The 26,139-nt window shown below is 37.3% G+C and overlaps 1 protein-coding gene across 1 annotated transcript in view; it reads left to right on the forward strand.

The window, feature by feature from the left end:
* LOC149425613 (adipokinetic hormone/corazonin-related peptide receptor variant I-like) overlaps positions 1-26,139 on the forward strand; it is a 326,305-nt gene that overhangs the window by 254,405 nt on the left and 45,761 nt on the right. The window contains exon 5 of the mRNA XM_089645792.1: positions 24,624-24,667. Within this exon, the coding sequence (XP_089501918.1) occupies positions 24,624-24,667 (44 nt within the window). The remainder of the gene's footprint in view (positions 1-24,623; positions 24,668-26,139) is intronic.

Below are 26,139 nucleotides of genomic sequence, written 5' to 3' on the forward strand. Positions count from 1 at the left end.
TCACGATAGTGAAACCGTATGCATCTGAGAAATTTAGTAGCTCATCTCCTAGTTCGTTTCGTGCTCCATATCCAAAGCCGCCATGGCTAGTATCATGGCCACTATTTGACATCCCCACATGCCCATTCATATCTGCCCCCATCATGATAGCTTCATTTTATGGAATTTTTTGGATTAATTCTTCCAGCTTGTCCCAAAAACTGTCTCTTTCTTCTCTATCACATCCCATTTGTGGTGCATATGCACAAATGATATTGTAAATGGCGTTACATATTACCAGTTTTAACATTATAATTCTATCATTTGGTGCTATTACTTTTATCACATTTTCATGAAACCTTTGCTGTAGTACTATGGCTACTCCATTTCTGGTACTACTTTCTCCGTAGTAATACAGTTTGTAATCATTTGTCTGTGTTTCTAGGTAGCGGCACTTGTCTATATTTGTATTTTTCCATTTGGTTTCTTGAATGCATGCAATATCAATCCTACGTCTTCTCATCAACTCGGCAAATTCTTTGCTTTTTGCTGTAAGCGTTCCCAGATTCCAAGTAATGGCTCTTATCTTTTCAAACTCAGAACGACTGGCTTTCCTCCGCTTCATTTTGGTTGCCCCTGGAGTCCTGCAAGCTGACCCTAACATAATGTTAGTCTCTGGATCACCGAGGAGAGATTCCTCCTCGCTGCCAGACAGGGTAGTGCATCTTTGCGTATGTTTTTCCATGAAGCTTTGGTTGATTGACTATGGTTTTTATCCACCGATGGTCGTCAGACGTGGAACTAGAGTGACCCAACTAACTAGGGCTGGATCCGCTATCATTGCCCGTTTATGGTCAATAATCGGATTAAACTAATGAGCCTGGATACCCATTAGATATGGTGTATGCGACTAGTACCCGAATATGTCGAGTTGCCACACCCACCATTTGTGAGCCGCCACTAACATGCGGAACAGACGCTCACTGCTTCTCACTTTAGCCGTACTTTTGGGGTCCCCCGACGGATTGGTTACCATCAACTTCACCCTCCAGTCCGTTGCCCGTTGGTCATCGCGTGGAGGTATGAGAAGCGAGGGTGGGAGAAGCTATGTCGGTCCAGGCCCTAGGACCAATGTATTGCGCTATAACCACCCGGCCAACAGATTTGGTTATAAATATGTAAGCAATGGTTATAAATATGTAAGCCTACATTAACGTACCTCTTTCTATAACACATCCTCCACCGCCTCCAATCTAACACTACAGCAATGGTTATGAATATGTTAGCCTACATTAACGTACCTTTTTATATAACACATCCTCCACCACCTCCAATCTAACACTACAGCAATGTTTGTTATTTGTTTTTGGGGTATTATGCCGTGTTGCGCTAACTCCTTCTTTAGCCAACGTTTCGGACAGCATTGCAGTGTCCATCATCAGGGCAGATGTCTTATTTGAGGTTGTGTTAAAATGTGAGCTTAAGTATGAGGTTGTGATACCGTGTTGCCAGCTCCAACCCTCTGAGCTAACATTAACGTGTCATTTTTTTTATTTAAAGTGGTTTTCTTCGTTTAGCTCTGGTGTATCCGTCAATTACCGGATACCAAGAACTATTAAGCTTAGCTCCATCGTCTCTATTGATGTTTACGGAATTTTTATGAATTTCAATGGCCTCCGTAATCAGCCGTGCTCTATAAGTTTTCGGTCTCCCCAGGATTTCAGGAACAAATCCAAAGTAATGCCCGGTGTCAATCAAATGCTCGGCAATTGCCGATTTGTCAGGGTGGCCGAGTTTACAAGCTCTGAAGTGTTCCGAAATTCTTTTGGAGATAGTCCGCTCTGTCTGGCCTACATAGACCTTGTCACATCCGGAACAGCTGAGTTTATACACTCCATCTGTTTCCAGAGGAAACTTAGTCTTTGCAGACCTCAGTAAGTCCTGTATCTTTGTTGTTGTTCCGAAGACAGTCTTGATATTTTCCTTTCTCAAAAGCTTGGCAATTTTGTCTGTCACATTGTGCACATAAGGCAGGAAGGCACAGCCTTTCGACTCTTGTTCAACTCTGTCTTCGTTTGGTGCAGATTTGGCTCTTATGATTTGCCTTGTCTGACTTGCTGGGTAGCCGTTACGCTCCAGTGCATCGGTCAGCTTCATAAGTTCCGCTCCGATTTTACGTTCTTCGCATATTCTGGTCGCTCGGGTCACCAATGTATGGATAAGTCCTCTCTTCTGCGCTGGGTGGTGGTGCGAATCAGCGTGTAAGTACCGATTCGTATGGGTTGGTTTCCTATATACAGTATGCCCTAGGCTACCATCGTGTTTCCGCATCACCTCCACATCTAGAAAGGGCAGGATTTTATCTTCGTTTTCCAGTTCCATTGTGAATTTAATTTTGCTGTGGAGAGAATTAAGATGGTCCAGGAATTCGTTTAGTTTCTCCGTTCCATGAGGCCAAATGGCGAAGACATCGTCGACGTAGCGCCACCATACTTTAGGGACAGCCGAAGCTGTGTCGAGTGCCACTTCTTCAAACTTCTCCATAAAAAAGTTGGCTAGTACTGGCGATAACGGACTGCCCATCGCAACTCCCTCCAATTGCTCAAATAGTTCACCCTGAAATGCAAAGTATCCCGTTTTGAGGCAGTGTTCAAAAAGTTTGCAAATGTCTTCCTCATATATCTCCCTGAGCATTGTCATGGAGTCTTCTAGAGGCACATTTGTGAAAAGTGACACGACGTCAAAGCTGACCAGAATATCTCCTTCCTCAGTCTTAACTTTCTTGAGCTTACTTATCAGATCTGTTGAATCCTTAATCCACGATTTAGTTTTACCAGTTTGCATCTGCAGTAATCTTGAGAGGTATTGGGAAAGTTTGTATGTAGGAGCGCCAATAGCGCTGACAATCGGTCTCATTGGGATTTCCTTTTTATGTATTTTTGGGAGACCATACAGGGCAGGAGTTCTAGAGGCTTTTACAAAAAGCTTAGACCAATCCTCTTTCCTGATGCTAGAAGCTTTCACTAGTTCCCTTGTCTTTATGTCAATCTTGTTGGTGGGGTTGTTTTTAATCTTCTTATAGGTGCCTGAATCGCACAAGAGGTCTTCCATCTTCTTTGTGTAGTCTGCCGTATTAATCACGACAGTGGCATTTCCTTTATCGGCTGGCAGAACCAAGATTTCCTCATTGGCGCGTAATTCTTTTAGGGCCATAAACTCTCCTTTCGTGATATTGGGGCGGGGTATTTCAGCCCTTTTCAAAATATGGCAAGTCTCTTGCCGGATGTCCTCTGCTTGCACCTCTGACATTTTGTGTACTTTCATCATTGTATGTAGTGCAGTCTCTACACCACATACGATGGATTCCACAGGTATCTTTTTGGGGGCCACTGCAAAATTCATCCCCTTTGCCAGTACAGAAGTTGCGTCTGGGATCAACGCAAGGGTCGAAATGTTGATGACAACTTTATTTTGATCGAGTTGTTTTCGATCACCTTTTTTGTCTCGGTTGAGCCTTTCAAACTTTTGTTTCTGTCTCGCATCTGTTGACTGCTTAGATCTTACTGCTTGTTGGTAAGTCATGTTGTCAACTTTTCTCCAGTCTTCTTCGGTAAGGGTTGCACTTAGGTGCAGATGTAGAGCGAAAAGGTCCCGAGATACTCCATCCAGCTCGCCTCGCACATTGTGGATCCTCTCCCTTAATAGTGCAGCCTCCGCTCTTTGGAATACTCTATCTGCTTTCCGGGATGTGATGTGTCTTTTTATTTGGATGTGTACTGGTACAATCGATTCTTCTTTACACCTCTTGATAAAAGCAAGGCTGCCCAAAAAATGGTTTCTTTTCTTTCTCAGATTCTCCAATCGTCGTACCAGTGTGTGAACTTCCTCCCCATAGAGGTTCGTCAAATATGATTTAAGATTTTCACGGCCAAAATTATTTTTGTTATTTGTTTTTGGGGTATTATGCCGTGTTGCGCTAACTCCTTCTTTAGCCAACGTTTCGGACAGCATTGCAGTGTCCATCATCAGGGCAGATGTCTTATTTGAGGTTGTGTTAAAATGTGAGCTTAAGTATGAGGTTGTGATACCGTGTTGCCAGCTCCAACCCTCTGAGCTAACATTAACGTATCATTTTTTTTATTTAAAGTGGTTTTCTTCGTTTAGCTCTGGTGTATCCGTCAATTACCGGATACCAAGAACTATTAAGCTTAGCTCCATCGTCTCTATTGATGTTTACGGGATTTTTATGAATTTCAATGGCCTCCGTAATCAGCCGTGCTCTATAAGTTTTCCGTCTCCCCAGGATTTCAGGAACAAATCCAAAGTAATGCCCGGTGTCAATCAAATGCTCGGCAATTGCCGATTTGTCAGGGTGGCCGAGTTTACAAGCTCTGAAGTGTTCCGAAATTCTTTTGGAGATAGTCCGCTCTGTCTGGCCTACATAGACCTTGTCACATCCGGAACAGCTGAGTTTATACACTCCATCTGTTTCCAGAGGAAACTTAGTCTTTGCAGACCTCAGTAAGTCCTGTATCTTTGTTGTTGTTCCGAAGACAGTCTTGATATTTTCCTTTTATGGAGAAGTTTGAAGAAGTGGCACTCGACACAGCTTCGGCTGTCCCTAAAGTATGGTGGCGCTACGTCGACGATGTCTTCGCCATTTGGCCTCATGGAACGGAGAAACTAAACGAATTCCTGGACCATCTTAATTCTCTCCACAGCAAAATTAAATTCACAATGGAACTGGAAAACGAAGATAAAATCCTGCCCTTTCTAGATGTGGAGGTGATGCGGAAACACGATGGTAGCCTAGGGCATACTGTATATAGGAAACCAACCCATACGAATCGGTACTTACACGCTGATTCGCACCACCACCCAGCGCAGAAGAGAGGACTTATCCATACATTGGTGACCCGAGCGACCAGAATATGCGAAGAACGTAAAATCGGAGCGGAACTTACGAAGCTGACCGATGCACTGGAGCGTAACCGCTACCCAGCAAGTCAGACAAGGCAAATCATAAGAGCCAAATCTGCACCAAACGAAGACAGAGTTGAACAAGAGTCGAAAGGCTGTGCCTTCCTGCCTTATGTGCACAATGTGACAGACAAAATTGCCAAGCTTTTGAGAAAGGAAAATATCAAGACTGTCTTCGGAACAACAACAAAGATACAGGACTTACTGAGGTCTGCAAAGACTAAGTTTCCTCTGGAAACAGATGGAGTGTATAAACTCAGCTGTTCCGGATGTGACAAGGTCTATGTAGGCCAGACAGAGCGGACTATCTCCAAAAGAATTTCGGAACACTTCAGAGCTTGTAAACTCAGCCACCCTGACAAATCGGCAATTGCCGAGCATTTGATTGACACCGGGCATTACTTTGGATTTGTTCCTGAAATCCTGGGGAGACCGAAAACTTATAGAGCACGGCTGATTACGGAGGCCATTGAAATTCATAAAAATCCCGTAAACATTAATAGAGACGATGGAGCTAAGCTTAATAGTTCTTGGTATCCGGTAATTGACGGATACCTCAGAGCTAAACGAAGAAAACCACTTTAAATAAAAAAAAAATGATACGTTAATGTTAGCTCAGAGGGTTGGAGCTGGCAACACGGTATCACAACCTCATACTTAAGCTCACATTTTAACACAACCTCAAATAAGACATCTGCCCTGATGATGGACACTGCAATGCTGTCCGAAACGTTGGCTAAAGAAGGAGTTAGCGCAACACGGCATAATACCCCAAAAACAAATAACAAAAATACTTTTGGCCGTGAAAATCTTAAATCATATATACTACAGCAATGGTTATAAATATGTAAGCCTACACTAACGTACCTTTTTATAAAACACATCCTCCACCGCCTCCAATCTAACTCTACAGCAATGGTTATAAATATGTAAGCCTACATTAACGTACCTATATAACACATCCTCCACCGCCTCCAATCTAACACTACAGCAATGGTTATAAATATGTAAGCCTTCATTGGCGTACCTTTTTCTATAAAACATCCTCCACCGCCTCCAATCTAACACTAAAGCAATGGTTATAACTATGTAAGCCTACATTAACGTACCTTTGTATATAACACATCCTCCACCGCCTCCAATCTTACACTACAGCAATGGTTATAAATATGTAAGCCTTCATTGGCGTACCTTTTTCTATAAAACATCTTCCACCGCCTCCAATCTTACACTACAGCAATGGTTATAAGTATGTAAGCCTACATTAACGTACCTTTTTATATAATACATCCTCCACCGCCTCCAATCTTACACTACAGCAATGGTTTTAAATATGTAAGCCTACATTAACGTACCTTTTTATATAACACATCCTCCACCGCCTCCAATCTTACACTACAGCAATGGTTATAAATATGTAAGCCTACGTTAACGTACCTTTTTATAAAACAAATCCTCCACCGCCTCCAATCTTACACTACAGCAATGGTTTCAAATATTTAAGCCTACATTAACGTACCTTTTTATATAACACATCCTCCACCGCCTCCAATCTTACACTACAGCAATGGTTATAAATATGTAAGCCTACATTAACGTACCTCTTTCTATAACACATCCTCCACCGCTTCCAATCTAACACTACAGCAATGGTTATAAATATGTAAGCCTACATTAACGTACCTTTTTATAAAACAAATCCTCCTCCGCCTCCAATCTTACACTACAGCAATGGTTTCAAATATTTAAGCCTACATTAACGTACCTTTTTATATAACACATCCTCCACCGCTTCCAATCTAACACTACAGCAATGGTTATAAATAGGTAAGCCTTCATTGGCGTACCTTTTTCTATAAAACATCCTCCACCGCCTCCAATCTTACACTACAGCAATGGTTATAAATATGTAAGCCTACATTAACGTACCTTTTTATATAACACATCCTCCACCGCCTCCAATCTTACACTACAGCAATGGTTATAAATATGTAAGCCTACATTAACGTACCTCTTTCTATAACACATCCTCCACCGCTTCCAATCTAACACTACAGCAATGGTTATAAATATGTAAGCCTACATTAACGTACCTCTTTCTATAACACATCCTCCACCGCTTCCAATCTTACACTACAGCAATGGTTATAAATATGTAAGCCTACATTAACGTACCTCTTTCTATAACACATCCTCCACCGCTTCCAATCTAACACTACAGCAATGGTTATAAATATGTAAGCCTACATTAACGTACCTCTTTCTATAACACATCCTCCACCGCTTCCAATCTAACACTACAGCAATGGTTATAAATATGTAAGCCTAGATTAACGTACCTCTTTCTATAACACATCCTCCACCGCCTCCAATCTAACACTACAGCAATGGTTATAAATATGTAAGCCTACATTAACGTACCTTTTTATATAACACATCCTCCACCGCCTCCAATCTAACACTACAGCAATGGTTTTAAATATGTAAGCCTACATTAACGTACCTCTTTCTATAACACATCCTCCACCGCCTCCAATCTAACACTACAGCAATGGTTATAAATATGTAAGCCTACATTAACGTACCTTTTTATATAACACATCCTCCACCGCCTCCAATCTTACACTACAGCAATGGTTATAAATATGACAACAAAACAATGCATTCTAATGCTCGTATTGTATTCAATTCAACTCATTTCGCGTATCGCTACATTTTTTTCGATAAAAAGGAAAATGTAATTAGTATACCCAAATACTACACATAAAACAAACTACCGAACTAAGAAAATCATTTCGCAAAAAAATTGAATGGCCAACTAGATATCATAAGCTAGTGGGGCAGTTAAAATAAAGTCCTCTTAAAGTACCCTCGTGAATATTAGAGAATAATGAGCTACCCTGTAGAACAACAAAAAGTAAAACGCAATGCACAAATGCTGGGATACAATGCGCGCGGTTTTACAAAAATGTGCACGTGAACCAAATCCACAATATTTTTTGGGGCATTTTATATATCGATAGGCAGTATCTAGTTTATATTGCTCGATGATTTCGTCCCTGGGAATCAGAATTCCCAACATTCTTAATATAAAGTGAAGAAAATACAGCCGGCAAGCTTCAAGAGCGCTGGATTATCATACAGATAAACATGTGAATTAATTATGCATTTAAGATGTTGAGTATAAAATCAACCAGTTAAGTTCCATTTACAATCTTTTTGAAGAAAATAGATATTTAATGTAATAAGTGAAAAGAATATGAAATGGATAGACAAACAGTAAAAAATAACTATTTTTGTTTAAGTACATTATAAGGGTAAATTAATTAAATAAAAATTTAAGCCTACAGTGGAAAATATCAATATCTCTTTGGGAACTATAAGTTTTTCAGATACGTCTAAGTAAAGAGTTTTGGACATATTTTGATGTGAATTGTTGTATGTAAAATAAAGTATTTGAACTGGTATTGCATTCAAGGCAACGAAATGCATTATTTCCTAATAGAACTGCTGATTCAATGAGACTGTTCACGATCTTATATATAGAAAAATTAAGTAAAACATTTTTCTTCGTTTGTTAAGAATGATAGGGTTACATTTCAAATTATTTTTTTGAAAATTTTCAATTTTGTGATGCGTGGAATGAACCCCATTTGGTTGTAAGCTTTTTCTAATATGTGCTCAACATGATAAACATTAGGTATATCAGAGAGGGTTTGTTTCGATTTCACGAAAGTCCAAAAATATTTTTCATTATTCTTTATATTTAACTCAGCTATACTTATTTCGTTTCTTTACTGTTTCGGAACTGGCAAAGAAAGGATGAAAGTAGATTGAATGAATTAATATGAATGAATCAACATGAATTATACTCGCGGTATTTCTTTAAAGCATCTAAAACATTTCTTGGCGACCGAATTTCAAACCAAAAACAAATGATTTTGCATTACTACGTATTGCAAGATTAGTGATTGTTAGGGAAAGGAACAAGATGAAGCTTTGGGAAGGAAAAGGTTGGAGGAGTGAGTATTGATCAATGTCTCCAGGAGTGAAGGACATATAATAATATTAATAATTATATCTTAATAACTTAAAGGGCGCTGTACAATTTATTACGAATTCCTAGTCCCTATCTCATTTTATTAGTTAATCGGAAAATTCAGATTCAGGAAAACATACAAATTATTTTCAAACATAACAGAAAAACATACTTACCCGGTTGGTCAATTTTGTTTTTAAAAAAAATTACGTCTTTGCACGCAGAGGGCACTTTAGTAAAAACACTGTAGATACCTACTTTGATTTTAGGTTTGCTATTTTATCCTTCATTACTAATGCTATTACATTTACTAGAAGATAGAAGAAACTAGAGAATTTAGGAATCTTTAGGACTGGAGAATCATCATGAAATGTCCTTAAAAAGCTTAAAACAAAATGTTGTCATTTTTTACATTTAGTTATTTACAATTTCATTTCTGAATCTATGGAATTGACTGTCTAAAAGGGTGAGTTTTGAGCTTAGTTCTGAACTCTGTCCAATCCGTAATCATTCTTAAATCCCTCCAACGGTGTAAGGCGATGAGTCAAGAGAGTCCGGCTGGAGAAGTCTAAATATCTCCATCAAGAGTTGGGCTGAGAGCTTGTGTTTTACATCATTCAGATCTCGCATTTGCTGTATCACACCGGAGGAGGTCCTGGCGAAGGCTCTAACATAATTTTTCGGTCGAATCATTCAGATCGCGCGTTTGCTGTCACACCGGAGGTCCTGGCGAAGGCTTCAAAATATTTTTTTGGGTCGAATCATTCAGATCGTGCGTTTACTGTATCACACCGGAGGTCCTGGTGAAGGCTCCAAAATATTTTTTTGGGTCGAATCATTCAGATCGTGCGTTTACCGTATCACACCGGAGGTCCTGGTGAAGGCTCCAAAATATTTTTTTGGGTCGAATCATTCAGATCGTGCGTTTACTGTATCACACCGGAGGTCCTGGTGAAGGCTCCAAAATATTTTTTTGGGTCGAATCATTCAGATCGTGCGTTTACTGTATCACACCGGAGGTCCTGGTGAAGGCTCCAAAATATTTTTTTGGGTCGAATCATTCAGATCGCGCCTTTGCTGTCACACTGGAGGTCCTGGCGAAGGCTCCAAAATATTTTTTTGGGTCGAATCATTCAGATCGCGCGTTTGCTGTATCACACCGGAGGTCCTGGCGAAGGCTCCAAAATATTTTTTTGGGTCGAAAGTCATTCTTTCATTTAACAAGGGAGATAATATCCTCTTCCCACTTATAGAAGACAGAAACAGCCGTTTCCACGCATCTTGAGAAGATTCGTAAGGTTCATGCTCTTTTTAAATTTCATTACAAAAGGTGCGTGACATTTGGCGCCCTACCTACCTACCTACCGACTGACGCAACACCTGAAACAGTTTTTGGTAATTTGTATAGTAACTGATTTTATAACTGGATTGCTCTCACATTCGTTAAAATATCTGTAAGAATCAATAATTTAATTGCAACAAAATTATCAGTACTGAGTCATTTAGATACTCGCTTGTACCTAGATTACATGCAGTTGGCAATGTGTTCTCGGAAGTAGTTGATGTGTTCAACTGCACGGAATGTAGTTACAAGAAGGCTATAATAACATACCTCATAAATAAATATTAATGTTAGCTTTTGTTGTATTTGTGCTAAATTATTATATTTATATCACATGTTTGTAAAAACCACTATGGGCATGTAATATAAATAATAAAAAAAAAATCAACTATGTAAACTTACGAAGTTAACTAAAATCATTATCAGAAAGGCGAAAAATATTTGATCTTCTATTATTGTATAAATTTTTTAATTCTATGGTTGACAGCCCTGATATTAAAAGTTTGCTGTCACTACATGAACCTCCCAAACATACTAGATGGAATATTTTATTTCACAACAATAACTGGTACATAGGCTGGGCAATGAGTTTATGGATGACGCTGATATTTTTGTTCTAATTCTAGATCCGTACAAATCCAAATCATAATTTAAGCATAATATGCCTATTTAATTTAAATTTATAAATTGTCTAATACACAATAAAAATAAAATTTAAAAGATTTATGTACATTATATCTTTTATAATTTATTTTTATTTTGTATTAGAAATTAATAGAGTTAAATTTAAAAAGTTTCTTTTGAACTTAATTGTGATACTAACTAAACTTAATTTTACTGTATTTTATGCTTTATTATTTGTGTTTTACTGAAGTTTTAAATTTATTTTGTGATATTTATATAAAAGCCCAGTAGGGCGTTTATAAATAAATAAATATTAATAAATAGCCCTACTAGGCATTACCTTCACGGTCCTATTTCTACAATAATCAGTATTTTTATATCTTTCTTCAGCAAACCTCTAATTAATTTGTGTATGAACCCAGAGTTCGCCGTTTGAGTAATTCATAAAGTCCACTAATAATCGAGTTAATGTGAAAATTATTTTTATGTGTGGTTCGAAATGTTAGTGCAACAAGCAGTGTAAAATTTAGTTACATTTTTTTCTTTATAATAAAATTCTAATCCTTGGAAAATAATCATTTGAAGACAAATAACTAAAAAAATTCTTCCAGAAAAAATCATCTTAGCCGTTCAGAAATTCAAAATGTATGACAGAAGACAGAAAGGAGAATTTAAAATTACCTTAGAGTTGGTTTTGTTATAAAACAGATAACAAACTGTGCAGAAATTAATCAGTAGCCATATTTCTTATACGATGTGTGAATGCCACATCGCACCCGTCGCGTCGCATTGTCTCATTGGCTCGCTAAGGGTAAGGAACTGACATGAACCGAAGAACCAGCGCGCGTAGAGAAGTAAAGTTTGCTACGGTAGAACTTACCTGCGTAGGGTCTTCGATTTATGTCAATTAACGTCATGATTTATGTTAATTATGTTATGGATTTATGTTATTTATGTTAATTATGCCTATGAACCTTTTCCTCGGAATGTTTTAGTGGAAATAATATAGAATAGTATGTAAGCATTTAATTCTAGAAACATAAATATCTAAGAAGGGTTAACTGAAAAAAAAATTATAAAATTTAGAAAAAAATGGAGCGGACTAATCTCAATTTGCTAACTTTATGTATTTGATCATAATTTAAAACATGAAGGGGTCATTTGCCCAATTAAATTATAAAATTTTATATTGTAGAATTCCATTGTTAGAAGTATAAGTTTGTAAAAGTGTTTATTTAAAGTCTATATAATTCTATAAAATGTAAAGCGTGTGAAGTTGTGTAAGTCAGTCTTGAATATTTCTCCATCCAATAAAATAAAGTTAAAAAAAATCGTAGGCGTTAAAAAATAAGCACACTAAATGCAATGTAAATAGAGCAACAGGCAACAATACTCAACTTGCCAAACGATCGTGAAACTGAAACAAGTAACTTCCTTAAAAGGCAATCAATTGATCCATCCAAGCCGTACGAATAAGAAACGTTTTATGAAAATTAATTATCTATTTTTTTTACTTTCCAAATTCAGATTACAATTTTGGTGATTTTCTACTAGGCTCATGCCCGTATTACGGTAGTCGTACATGATTTATGTAAGAATAACAAAATTATATTTTGTTGACCAAATAATAAAACATAAGGGAAAAAGGCATGTTATGGTAAAACAAAAACAAAATATATTATTATAGAAACCATGTTAGAAATAAAAATGATGATTAAACTGATTGCTAAAAAGATATTTTGAAGAAAATAAATATAAAAAGAAAAATATTAAAGGAAGATTAAAATACATGCTAAATTATTTATCTTTTTTTTCTTTAACACAGGTTAATCGTGGTACGTACTTATCTAGTAATATACTTATTTACGGTCACGTTGTCTTATTGAAAACTTGTCCCCATTCAAATAGCCAATGTTGAACACGGTTAGTAAATAGGGAAAAAGAATTATTTGACGCTACATCGGTGTTCAATGCATTGTATATTTTAGGAGAAATGAACCAGAATTATCGTTGAGCATATGTGGGTGTACGGGACGTGTTTGCCTGCACAAGAAAAGACTGTAAATAATAAGCACCGGCACACATCAGCCCTCAACCTGGGTAATGATTTAAGTAAAACACCGTGAGGTGTTCCATCCAAACCATCATAAAAAAAGACGATTCGAATCAAAATTCACATTTTAATTACAAGTATTGTACTGGTATACAGAACGTACAAAGGTGTGTAGCTTATAGGTACTTCCTATTTTTTACACCCAACCCAATTCACAAGAAATAGTTATATGTATTTCAATTCAACTGGGTTTTAATACACAGATAGAAAACAGAGACAATCGGAAATATTTCAGCGATAATTTCAGATTGGAACACATTGTGCATCATCGCGCCGTACGATACAGCAAATGGCGTAGGTGACTGCTGCAGCAGTGGCCAGTTCAATTGGTAGCCAGCAGGAATCGGGCAGCCTCTAGGTTTTAGCATCAATGGCTAATTCAGTCGGTAGCCAGGAAGAATTTGCCAGCCTCTAGGTTGTCGGAATCAGTGCTGGTTCAGTCGGTAGCCAGGAAGAATTGGCCAGCCTCTAGGTTGTCAGCATCAATGGCTAATTCAGTCGGCAGCCAGGAAAAATTGCCCAGCCTTTAGGTTTTCATCATCAATGGCTGATTCAGTTGGTAGCCAGGAAAAATTGGCTGGCCTCTAGGTTTTCAGCATCAATGGCTAATTCAGTTTTCATCATCAATGGCTGATTCAGTTGGTAGCCAGGAAGAATTGGCTGGCCTCTAGGTGATCAGCAGCAGTGGGCAGTTCAGTCGGTAGCCAGCAGATATTCGTCAGCCTTTAGGTTTTCAGCATCTGTGGTTGATTCAGTTGGTAGCCCGGAAAAAATGTCCGGCTTCTAGGTTTTAAACATCAATGGGCAGTTCAGTCGGTAGCCAGCAGGTATTCGTCAGCTTTTATGTTTTCAGCATCAATCCAGCAAAGATTGGCCAGCCTCTAGGTGATCAGCGGAAGTGGGAAGTTCACTCGGTAGCCAGCAGGTATTCGTCAGTCTTTAGGTTTTCAGCATCAATGCAGCAGGAATTGACCAGCCTCTAGGTCAGTGTTCCGCAAAGTGTGCTCCGCGGCACACTGGTGTGCCGTGGCCATTTGTAAGTGTGCCGCGAGTCCCACGTCACTTCTCACAAAGTGCTCTGTAAATCGGTCTTTGCTTTTCTGTGCGGCGCGGCGGCCGGAGGTGGCGTGGGTGGGACTCGATCGCTGCGAAGTGGCCGTGTGCTACGCCGCTACGTTACATTATCACGTGTGCTTACACTACATAAGTGGGGTGCTATTGCTACACTATCACGTGATTGCGCACGAGCTATCGGGGTGCATGCGCGTGACAACATAACATTACGAATTACGACGGCGACGTTGCGCCCGCTTGTTTAGTAGTCATTCGTTAATGCTAGTGTTTGGTTGTGTCGTCGCGAACTTAATTGACTTTATTAATTGCAAATCTATTTAAAAAAGAAGAATGGGTAGCAAAACTTGCATATCTGGCGGACATATTCGCTCAATTAAATGAGCTGAACAAAAAAATGCAAGGAAGACATTGTAACATTTGAACGTCTTCAGACAAGATTGAAAGCTTTCGCGCTAAGTTGGTGCTATGGATCAGCCACGCTACCAATGGTAGTAACAAAATGTTTCCAAATGTCATGGCTGCCGATTCAGAAAAAAAAACCTGCAACCTATGGACTGGGTAAGAAATCCATTTACGGAAAGCATTTCCCTTGGACATTTACCAATAAACGAGCAGGAAGAATTCATGGAGCTTAAAACTGATCGGACACTAAAATTAAAATTTTCTGAAACAGAGTTAGCTCATTTTGACTCCACGTAAAAAATAAGTATCCACTGCTGTCAAAGCGAGCTATTGCAATTCTATTACCATTTGCCACGACCTATTTATGCGAACTGGGGTTTTTAACTCTCACAACGATAAAGTCAAAAAAAGAGAACGCCTGAGGACGATCGACGAAGAGATGCGAGCAGCGTTATCAACGATTGTTCCAAATTTTGATCGTCTGTGTTCAGTTAAACAGGCTCACATTTCGCATTAAATATCTTTTCATGTTATATTGATTTTAATAATAAATATGAATAAAATATTGTTTTTGGTAAATTTTGGTTCGGAGTGGCCACGCTTATTACGAATATTTTTTAGAAAAAAACTTTAGATATGCCGTAATTACTATAAAAGGAAATTTTTTGGCTTGGTGGCGGCGGAAAAATATGCATTTTAATTATCAATTGGGTAAAATTAAAATTCCCTTCTCGAACCGATTCGGTGACAGTTCGCGGTCATTCTGTCACTGTTATGTGATAAATATCAATCATAATTACACAAACCCGGCTAGACAAACCCTGCTTTGCCAAACAAACCATTCAAAACCTGGGATGTTTTTTTAAATTATGATGACATGCAGCTTTCGTAGTTGAACCTCAAAGTTCGCCGTTATTCGTAATAAGCCTAGCCAATCCTATCCAAAATTTACCTTGTTTTTTTTTCTTTGGTGTACCGTTAAAATTTCTTGACTAGTTTGGTGTACCGTGAACATAAAAAGTTTGCGGAACACTGCTCTAGGTGATCAGTGGCAGTGGGCAGTTTAGTCGGTAGCCAGCAGGTATTTGTCAGTCTTTAGGATGTCAGCATCTGTGGCTGGTTCAGTGGCAGGAATTCAGCGGCGACATGGTCATTTGATCATAAGAGCCGGCACACGGAGACGCCCCATTATTGTAATGATGACAGATGCATCTGGCTCAGCTGATAGAGTGCCGGCCGTAAACAGCTTGTTACAAATAGTTGTAATCTTCAAAATGATTGTGCCGTGATGGATGAACAGAAGCGACTACAGATTTCAGTTGACACTCAGGAATTTATAATTTTTAATTATAATTAACAGATCGCGATTTAACTGGAGGTGTTCCGTCCACTCGAGGTAATTTTTAATCTTGACTGCCCAATATTTTGTTTTAAGTGGGTATTATTTCTCCAACAAGCGTTCTTGTGACATCAATAACATTAACCCTTGGGACCTTCTAAGACCCAAACAGTCCCAAATGCCGTGCGCATTATACTCTCCTAGGACCATATTTGTCCCAGAACGACCGCACATTATTAAAATGCATATATCTCTCTTCCTCTCATCTAAAAAATAATTATTTCTTTTATGTCAGAAAGAGAACAAAATAGTGCTTGTTATTGTCTTTGAAAAATTGGAAGCTTGTAGAAGGTTCGATCCGTGCAAATCAACAACGTCTCAAGGGTTAAACAAAAAAAACTTGTTTACTGTTCTAAACGCAGGTGTTTGGATGAGTTAGCGTCAGGTGTTCAATATTATTTTTTTTTCCGGTTTGAATCGCCTAGTAACCGATTATTTTTATGCATTTTTCAACGAGCAAGTTTTATAATATTAAATGCAATAAAATCGTGTTTTCATGTTCGATACAGTGGGTCTAGTTTTAAGGAGCACGCAACCCAGGTTTAGTAAAAAGTGGGTGTGCACTTGATGTTGTGGACACACAAGCAGGTAAGCAGGTTTTTTTTCCGTATGTAGCACAAACTTCTCTTAGTTAATAACTGACGAATATCTAATATCCAGATATATAAATTTAACTTTAATGTAACTGGAGTATATATTAATTACATTCTAGAATTTTCATTTGAGCAGACAAATAATACACAAACAGAAAGAAAACTTTAAGAAAACGAGAAAATTATATTGCTTTTTTAGAGCAGGAAAAAATCTTAGTTATAAAGAATGTCTTCGAAGCTAAAAATCATGGAATATTCTCGAGAACGAAATTTAATACGAATCTGCGCTCCCACTGATAAATGCAATAATCTTTTGATTAACATTTAGGAAAACAAATAGAGGCATTACACTGAATTCAAATTAAAATAATGAAATTCTTGTAATCTGTGATTGATATCTGACACCAAACATTAACGTTTATTCTACCCGGAGAACTATAAATAAAATTCTTACATTTTATTACCGAATAACTTCATAGTCCATCCTCAAATGTTCAGTGTTAAATTTTCGTGTCCATGTTTTTAAGTTGTATTCCACTATGACAATAGCAAAGCACTAACTATTCATATCACACTCCCGTGATTCTAGTATATAGTATTTACATAGTCATAGAAGAGTTCATAGAATAGTAAAGTCCCCATTAGCGCGATTTCACCGAACTGCAAATACATATGCACATCTTTTTGAAATATGTAAAACATCTCCATCCTACAGCAAAGCGAAAATAATTAGATATGAATATAAGTGATATGAGTCTGTATTATGTTAGTAAAATGACAAGTTTGGGAGGCGGGTTTGGATTCCACCGATTTAGCAGGGGTGCCCGGGTTCATCGGGTGAGGTGTGTTTAGGATGCACCTAGTACGTGGCGTGCTAGACCGGGGCTGCTTTGGGGAGACAATTTGACCAGTTGGACAGGTCAAATTGTCTCCCCAAAGCAGCCCTGATTTAGCAGGGGTGCCCGGGTTCATCGGGTGAGGTGTGTTTAGGATGCGCCTAGTGCGTGGCGTGCCAGACCGGGGCTGCTTTGGGGAGACAATTTGACCAGTTGGACAGGTCAAATTGTCTCCCCAAAGCAGCCCTGATTTAGCAGGGGTGCCCGGGTTCATCGGGTGAGGTGTGTTTAGGATGCGCCTAGTGCGTGGCGTGCCAGACCGGGGCTGCTTTGGGGAGACAATTTGACCAGTTGGACAGGTCAAATTGTCTCCTCAAAGCAGCCCTGATTTAGCAGGGGTGCCCGGGTTCATCGGGTGAGGTGTGTTTAGGATGCGCCTAGTGCGTGGCGTGCCAGACCTATAAAGTCTTATTTACAGTTTACAAGTGTTTTAAACTAACTGTGAAGTGTCAGAGTGTTGTTGCCAAAAAATCAACCATCTGTTATTACATACTGTGCTAAGGCAATTCACAGTATATAGGAGTGAAATACGCCACTACACGGAAGGCAGCCGTGGCAGCGCGGGTTAACGCACAGCTATCGCTCGCACATTATCCAGCCGCGGCGTACCGAGTTCGATCCTCACACCGACCAAAAAAAGAAAACACTTTACTTTTTTTTTTTTTTAATAAAATAAATGAAATTAATTAATTAATAAATAATCCTACACCATCTATCTAAAGAAATAAGAACTAATTATCGACAACATCACTATTAGCCAAAATCACAACCAGGCATAATGGCAACTACCAATAAAGTCCAAACACGATCAAAACAAACCGAATCACCACATCGAACTGATGCCTGTGCAGACCAGCAATATGATAAATTTATAAAGTATGTCGATAAAAAGATGTAGGATTTAAAGCAAAAACTATTCAAAAAAATTGAAGATGAGACACTGAACATAAGAAAATTTTTTGAATTTGATATATCAGATATGAAAAAAAGTGTTGACCTCAGCCGTCAATATCTCATAAACATGACAGAAAAAATTGATGAAGCAAGCAAATCTCTTGAATTCGATGATAAACAACATTTCAAAGAAAAATTAAGGAAACATGAACCAATTGTTATAATTAAACCTAAAAATCATGAACAAAAAAACACAAAAACACAAGAGGACATAAAGAACAACATAGATCCAGTTGATGTGGGCGTGGCCGGAATCAAGAATTTCAAAAAAGGATCAGTTATAGTGGAATTAAAAAACACAGAGGCAACAAAAAAGATCCGAAAAGAAGTTATCACTAAGCTTGGGGATAGGTATGATGTTGATATTCCTAAACCCAAGAATCCAACAGTAAAAGTGATAGGAATGACGGATAAATATACCGCCGAAGAAATAGAAAATAAAATAAGGATGCAAAATGATTATATAGACAAGGAAAACTCAAAAATATCGGTAAAATTTATAAAAGAAAATAAAAAAAAGTAGTGAAAACAATAACTTTACTGTATTCATAGAAGTAGATGGAAAAACACACTTAAAAATGTTAGAGGAAGCGAAGATAAATATTGGATGGAATAGATGTGCTGTCTTCGATCATCTCTCAGTTTTGAGATGTTTCAATTGCAACGGATACAGACATAAAGCAGGCGTTTGTAAAAATAAAAAATCATGCGGAAGATGCTCAAATGAACATGATACGTCAGACTGTCAGTAAAATAGTGACAAAATCAAATGTGTAAATTGCAAATTGACAAATGAAAAACTTTCATTAAATTTGAATGATAATTACCATGCATGGAGCAAAGAGTGTCCTATTTACAAAAGAAACATAGAATCGGAGAAGAGAAAAATTGAATTTTTAGGATAAAAAAAAGACAAACATATACTATTTAAATATTTCAAGTCTTTTGGCCCACGTAAATGAAATTGAAGTTTTATTACAAGAATTGAAACCAGAAATTTTAATGTTAAGTGAAACATGTATAACCAGTGATATTTACGATTCTGAAGTATCATTTATTGGGTATTCAACTGTAAGATGCAATTCATTTAGTCGGCATACGGGAGGAGTTCTAATGATTATTAAAAATAATATATCTTTTAAAATAATATCAAATGAAGTGTTTGATGAAAAAAATACATGGATACTGGCAGTACAAATAAGAAAAAACTTTATTAAAGGAACATACGCTGTATTATACCACTCACCAAACCAAAGCCATTCAAAATTCTTAGATTTTTTCGAAAGTTGGTGTAGTAAAAACATGAAAAATCAAGATATGTTTTATGTAACCGGTGACTTTAACATTGACATGAAAGTCAAGAATACCTACAGTAATAGACTTCAGAGTTTAGTGAATTATCTAGGAATGAAACAACTTGTGACCAAACCAACTAGAATCTCAAATACATCAGCAAGCATTATTGATTTAGTCATAACAAATCATTTTTACTTGAATGTTAATGTTATAGATACTCCAAAAATATCTGACCACGAAAATATATTAACAATATTTGAAATGACCACAAGTCCGAAGCCACAGGGAATACGAAATATAACGTATAGAAAAAAAAACTATAATAAGGATACATTGTGTACAGCATTACAAAACAAAAAATGGATCTGCGATACCCAAGGAAATTTAGACGGAAAAGCCGATGAACTAGTAGGACATCTGAAAACAGTATTAAATGAGCTAATGCCTTTAACTAATATTATATTAAAAGATACAAATAAATGGTATACGAAATCCCTACATATTCTACAAAAACAAAGGGATACAGCCTATAAAGCCTGTAAAATACAATTCACTGAAGAAAGGTGGGAAACTTATAAGAAACTTAGAAACATTTACAGTACAGAAATAAAACATACCAAAATTTCGTATATCAGGCAAAAAATAATTACCTCTCAAAGTGACTCAAGAAAAATGTGGACTACACTTAAAGAAATTATAAGCGGCAAACAGAGGGAAAACATTAAGGAAGTTCGGTTTCCAGATGGAGTTGAAGATGATACACTTAAAATAGCCCAAAAATTTAACACAAATTTTGTACTTAGTGTCGAAAACATAAATAAGAGTATTCCATTAGTCGCAGATACCTCTTCTCAATCATCGGAAAAAAGAGAGAATAAAAATATTTTCAGGTTTAATAAAATTGACAATGAGTATTTAATGAAAATCATTAAAACAATGAAACCAAAATCATCGCCGGATGGAATTACTATAAGCATAATCAAAGATGCACTGCCAGCTATAGGAGACAGATTAGTTGCACTAATAAATGAATCTCTGACTAAGGGAATTTTTCCGCAGTCATGGAAAACCTCCATAATAACACCAGTGCCCAAAATAATAAATGCTAAAAATTTCGAAGACTTCAGACCAATAAATGGATTGCCTAAATATGAACAATTACTAGAATGCATTGTGAAAGAACAGATGAGTAAATTTATAGAAAAAAATAACATCCTAGTAAAAGAACAATCTGGGTTTAGAAATAAATATTCCTGTGAAACAGCAATAAATTATGTGATAAATGAATGGAAAACAGCTATGGATCAGAAGAAAATCACAATAGCAGTGTTCTTGGATTTTAGACGTGCTTTTGAAACGATAGACAGAGAAAGACTAATAATGAAATTGAAGGACATAGGAATCCGTGCTAATGAATTGCAGTGGTTTATTGATTACTTAAAAAATAGAAAACAAAAAACCAAAATTGGAGATACTATCTCTGAAGAACAAGAAATCAACATTGGAGTTCCTCAAGGATCTGTTTTGGGACCGCTCCTATTTATTTTATATATTAATGATATAGTGAAGTGCTTAAAGTACTGTTCCATCAAAATTTTTGCAGATGACACACTTTTATATATTATAGCAAATAATATTGAAGATGCGTTGTCAAAAATACAAAATGAACTTAATGAATTATCTAAGTGGTTAAACATAAATAAATTGAAATTAAATGTAACTAAAAGTAAATTTATGGTATTAGGGAAAAAACTAAACGTACATACTGTCCTAAATATAGACAATCAAAATATGGAAGAAGTAAAAGAAATTAAATACCTGGGAATCATAATAGATAACAAGTTAAAATTTAACACTAACTTTGAAATTTTAAATAAAAAAATGGCGAAAAAGGTTAATTTCTTAAGTAGGATAAAAGGAAAATTGGACATTAAAACAAGGATATTGGTCTACAATACCACTGTAGCATCCCATCTAAATTATTGTACAAGTGTAATATTTCTAAGTAACAAAACCCAAATTAAGAGAATGGAAGTAATCCAGAACAGAGGCATGAGATCAATACTGTGTTGTAGCAGGTACACCAGAATAAAAACCATGCAACGTCAACTCAATATTTTAAGTGTGTGGCAACGATTAGTTTATAATACCTTAGTGTTTATTTATAAGCTAAAAAATAAAATGTTACCTGACTATATGTCAAAGAATGTTAGAATTAATAGTGCAGTTCATTTATATCCTACGAGAAACTGCAACGATTTTAGGCTTCCTTAAACACACTTATCAGAAACACAAAACAATATTTATTATAAAGGTTTTAAAATGTTCAATGAACTCCCGGTAATTGTTAAGGAAGCTAAAAGTCTTGCAGTTTCTCGTGGATTATGTCTCAATGTTGTTAAATCTAAATTTTAGTATGTAAGAAGTAAATAATATTGTAGTAGTCATAGAAAATAATATATTAGGTATAAGATGTAAACTCTTATAACTAAATAAATATACATTAAAAAAAAAAAAAAGACCGGGGCTGCTTTGGGGAGACAATTTGACCAGTTGGACAGGTCAAATTGTCTCCCCAAAGCAGCCCTGATTTAGCAGGGGTGCCCGGGTTCATCGGGTAAGGTGTGTTTAGGATGCGCCTAGTGCGTGGCGTGCCAGACCGGGGCTGCTTTGGGGAGACAATTTGACCAGTTGGACAGGTCAAATTGTCTCCCCAAAGCAGCCCTGATTTAGCAGGGGTGCCCGGGTTCATCGGGTAAGGTGTGTTTAGGATGCGCCTAGTGCGTGGCGTGCCAGACCGGGGCTGCTTTGGGGAGACAATTTGACCAGTTGGACAGGTCAAATTGTCTCCCCAAAGCAGCCCTGATTTAGCAGGGGTGCCCGGGTTCATCGGGTAAGGTGTGTTTAGGATGCGCCTAGTGCGTGGCGTGCCAGACCGGGGCTGCTTTGGGGAGACAATTTGACCAGTTGGACAGGTCAAATTGTCTCCCCAAAGCAGCCCTGATTTAGCAGGGGTGCCCGGGTTCATCGGGTAAGGTGTGTTTAGGATGCGCCTAGTGCGTGGCGTGCCAGACCGGGGCTGCTTTGGGGAGACAATTTGACCAGTTGGACAGGTCAAATTGTCTCCCCAAAGCAGCCCTGATTTAGCAGGGGTGCCCGGGTTCATCGGGTAAGGTGTGTTTAGGATGCGCCTAGTGCGTGGCGTGCCAGACCGGGGCTGCTTTGGGGAGACAATTTGACCAGTTGGACAGGTCAAATTGTCTCCCCAAAGCAGCCCTGATTTAGCAGGGGTGCCCGGGTTCATCGGGTAAGGTGTGTTTAGGATGCGCTTAGTGCGTGGCGTGCCAGACCGGGGCTGCTTTGGGGAGACAATTTGACCTGTCCAACTGGTCTCTTCAATCCCATTGAGTTGCGTCAAAGCGGGAGTGATTGAGATTCCTACCCACCCTCAATAATTTAATAAGTAAATAAGACTCAATAGAGCCTAAACTCCCAACCGTACGGCGCCAGTGAGACTATAGCATCCGCAATTTGGGTATGTTGTGAGTCTAAATGCAGTGGTGAGGTGAAGGAGATGATATTCAGATCTGGTAACCAAATGGGGAATAAATACATTTAGAGCAATGTTTCGATACATTATTTTGCTCTCACACCACGGCGATACTGAGAGTATCTTCCATTTTGAAACGTGCCGTAAATATACTTCTTATCTACTTTAATCCATTTGTACCAGTTCCACGTCATACTTCCAGACGTGAGAGTAACATAACTCGCTTAGGAGCTCCTAGCCTCACTTTATTTCAAACGACATTCAGTCCCCCGTTTCCTGAATACACGTGTCCTTTTGTTTAAGTCATCGTCTACTTTCCGTCTGCTTTAATTTTCTTAATATGACCGCTCTGTCTGCTGTACACTTTATAAACTAAATAAATAAACCGGTCATTTATTTGCCCCAAGGATTCGCCAATCAACAAAGAAGATTTAATTTCTTCCGTATTGAGCTGCCATCCATGTATCAATAAATTAATTACGTACAAAGGTTGTGAACAATGTGATCTTCAAATAAGATATATTATGTTGCAAATAATAACCAATCGCCTTGCGCCTCCCTGGAAAAGATGGTGACCGGATAAATCATCACAGTGATAATCTTTAAAAAGTTATATAAAGTCATGGAAAGTGATGAAACAAATATTTTATTAACTGGGTTAATTAGGTTATGTTAAAAAAAATCATCGTTTATAATGACTTTATATCACTTTTTAAAAGTGTGTTGAATTGTCACTGTGTTGAGTTACCATGAAACCGAAAACAGTTCACATTATATTCAGATTTGTAGGTAATTTAGAAGTGAAGAGGCAAATAATATATGTACATTAGGGCGGAACGAAAATATTTTTTTTCTAATTTTGCTTTGGAATAGTTGTATTAAGTTGCCAATTGCCATAAATTACCTCAATTAAAAATATAAATAATATCAGACAGCGGTAAAAACCCCCGCCAAGACATCGAACATTTACAAAAACGATAGTTAATAACGAAATATCACTCGAAGTGTTATAATTTGAAAAAGTCTTTGAAGAAACTTAGGGAAGAAAAGTTAGAAGAGTACAGAGTAGAAAGATTTTTGACATAGCTGCAAGTAAATGTCAAGAATTTGTAAGCTGTACTTGTTTGAAAGAAAAAAAAGTGCCAAACGAGGAACAAATGTTTTTAGAAAACCAACGCACTAACTGACTAATGGCTTTAGGAAGAACGGATCTTATATATAGTAAAAAAATGCTGAATAGAAGATTACGTACTCTCAAACAAGAAATGAGGCATAATAGATAGGATGAAACTAAGAACAATAAGACAGAATGAGACGCGAGCAAATTTTAACCGAATCAAGAGTAACAGAAATTCCTTCATTATATTTCGATGCAAGGAAAGACAAGTCGGCTAAAACTGTTTTAAAAAGATCGAAGAGGCTAAGAGTGATTGTACAAGAAAACAAATACAGGGAAAACAGACCATCTCGACCATTGCAATGGATAATTTGTCTCTTACACCCCAATGAGTTACCATTGAGGCATTTGTTTACCTATTTGGATGGCCCTACTGCAGGACCTAAATCATTTGCAGGGCAAATTGGTAAAGTATTAGAGATATGCAAGACGCTGCGGTTGGCCAAATTTGAGAAGATAGAAGGTGAACTACCTCCACAAATATCCACAGATCTCAGTACAGACCAGAAATATTTACAAAAAATTACTACTGCTGTCATAAATGGATCCTGGTCTCCTGGATTTATTAAAGAGAAGCCCAGGTAAACTACCCCATGCTCGCTGGTTGACAAGGGCTAATCGCATATTGCATTTGTTTATTTCTACAGAAAATCCACAACAAAACCTTGTGACTTTAGCAACGTTTGTCGTATAATCATACGCTCCTGTCTGGTTTGCTATCAAAACACATTCATCCTGCAAAGATGGTTCAAATTATTTATGGAAGCTCATTAACGGCACTAGATATTTGTCCAACGAGTTGTTAGCGATAGTGGACCCTGTTATAATTCGAAACAATTACTTTGCTCATCCAGAAAACATGTTGTTGAGTATGATAACAGATTCACATAAGCACATTAGAGAACTCGCTGCAAGACGCATTTTAAAGGCTCGTCAAGTTAATAAAAAATCTGTTTCCCGCATGTTTGAGGTGCCAAAAGTGGACTTAAATGCATGTTCTTACATAGACATGATTGACTGGCAACAAAATATATACGAACCCTCAATACTGATGAATATTTCCGATGATCAGTTACAAGATCTTATTGAAAATGGAAAAGACACAGTGTTGGAGTTTATGAGACTGCCTTACCACACCCAGGCTGTAGAAAGATCTGTAAAAGTTGTGACAGAAGCAGCTCTAAGTGTATTCGACAAGACAATATGAAAGGGATTCATAAAATCTCAATTAGCATCTCGAAAACTCATGCCAAAGTTTGAGCCTAAAAAGGATTTTTGCTATAAAAAATGATTTTATTCATACCAACATAACTTTCTGAATCTGTTTTTACTTTTAAAAATAATGTTTTTATTAATTAAAATATACTTTTATTCTATCATTTCATGCATAACAAATTATATTTACTTATTATTTTGTTTATAGGGTGTTTAATACAAAACGTCTATAAAAACCTTAAAAAATAAAATTTCAAGTCTATGGCAGGAACTCAAGCTGTCGAGCTAGAACTTCCAAATTGAGAAGTGTTATTTACAATTACATAGCAACTTTTATTTGGTATTTAAAAAAAAAAAAAAATTATTACCAATATAAAGTTTTTTTACAGGTTTTTTTTTCGATGTCTGTCTCACTAGGATAAACCTGTGTCGAGACAGACGTATTTGATAAATAAATTAATGTTTACATATTTTTTGATACATAAAATATTTCATTACATTAAATG

This window comes from Hesperophylax consimilis, chromosome 2, assembly GCF_061612785.1.
Source record: "Hesperophylax consimilis isolate HC1 chromosome 2, BYU_Hcon_1.0, whole genome shotgun sequence".
Lineage (NCBI taxonomy): Eukaryota > Metazoa > Arthropoda > Insecta > Trichoptera > Limnephilidae > Hesperophylax > Hesperophylax consimilis.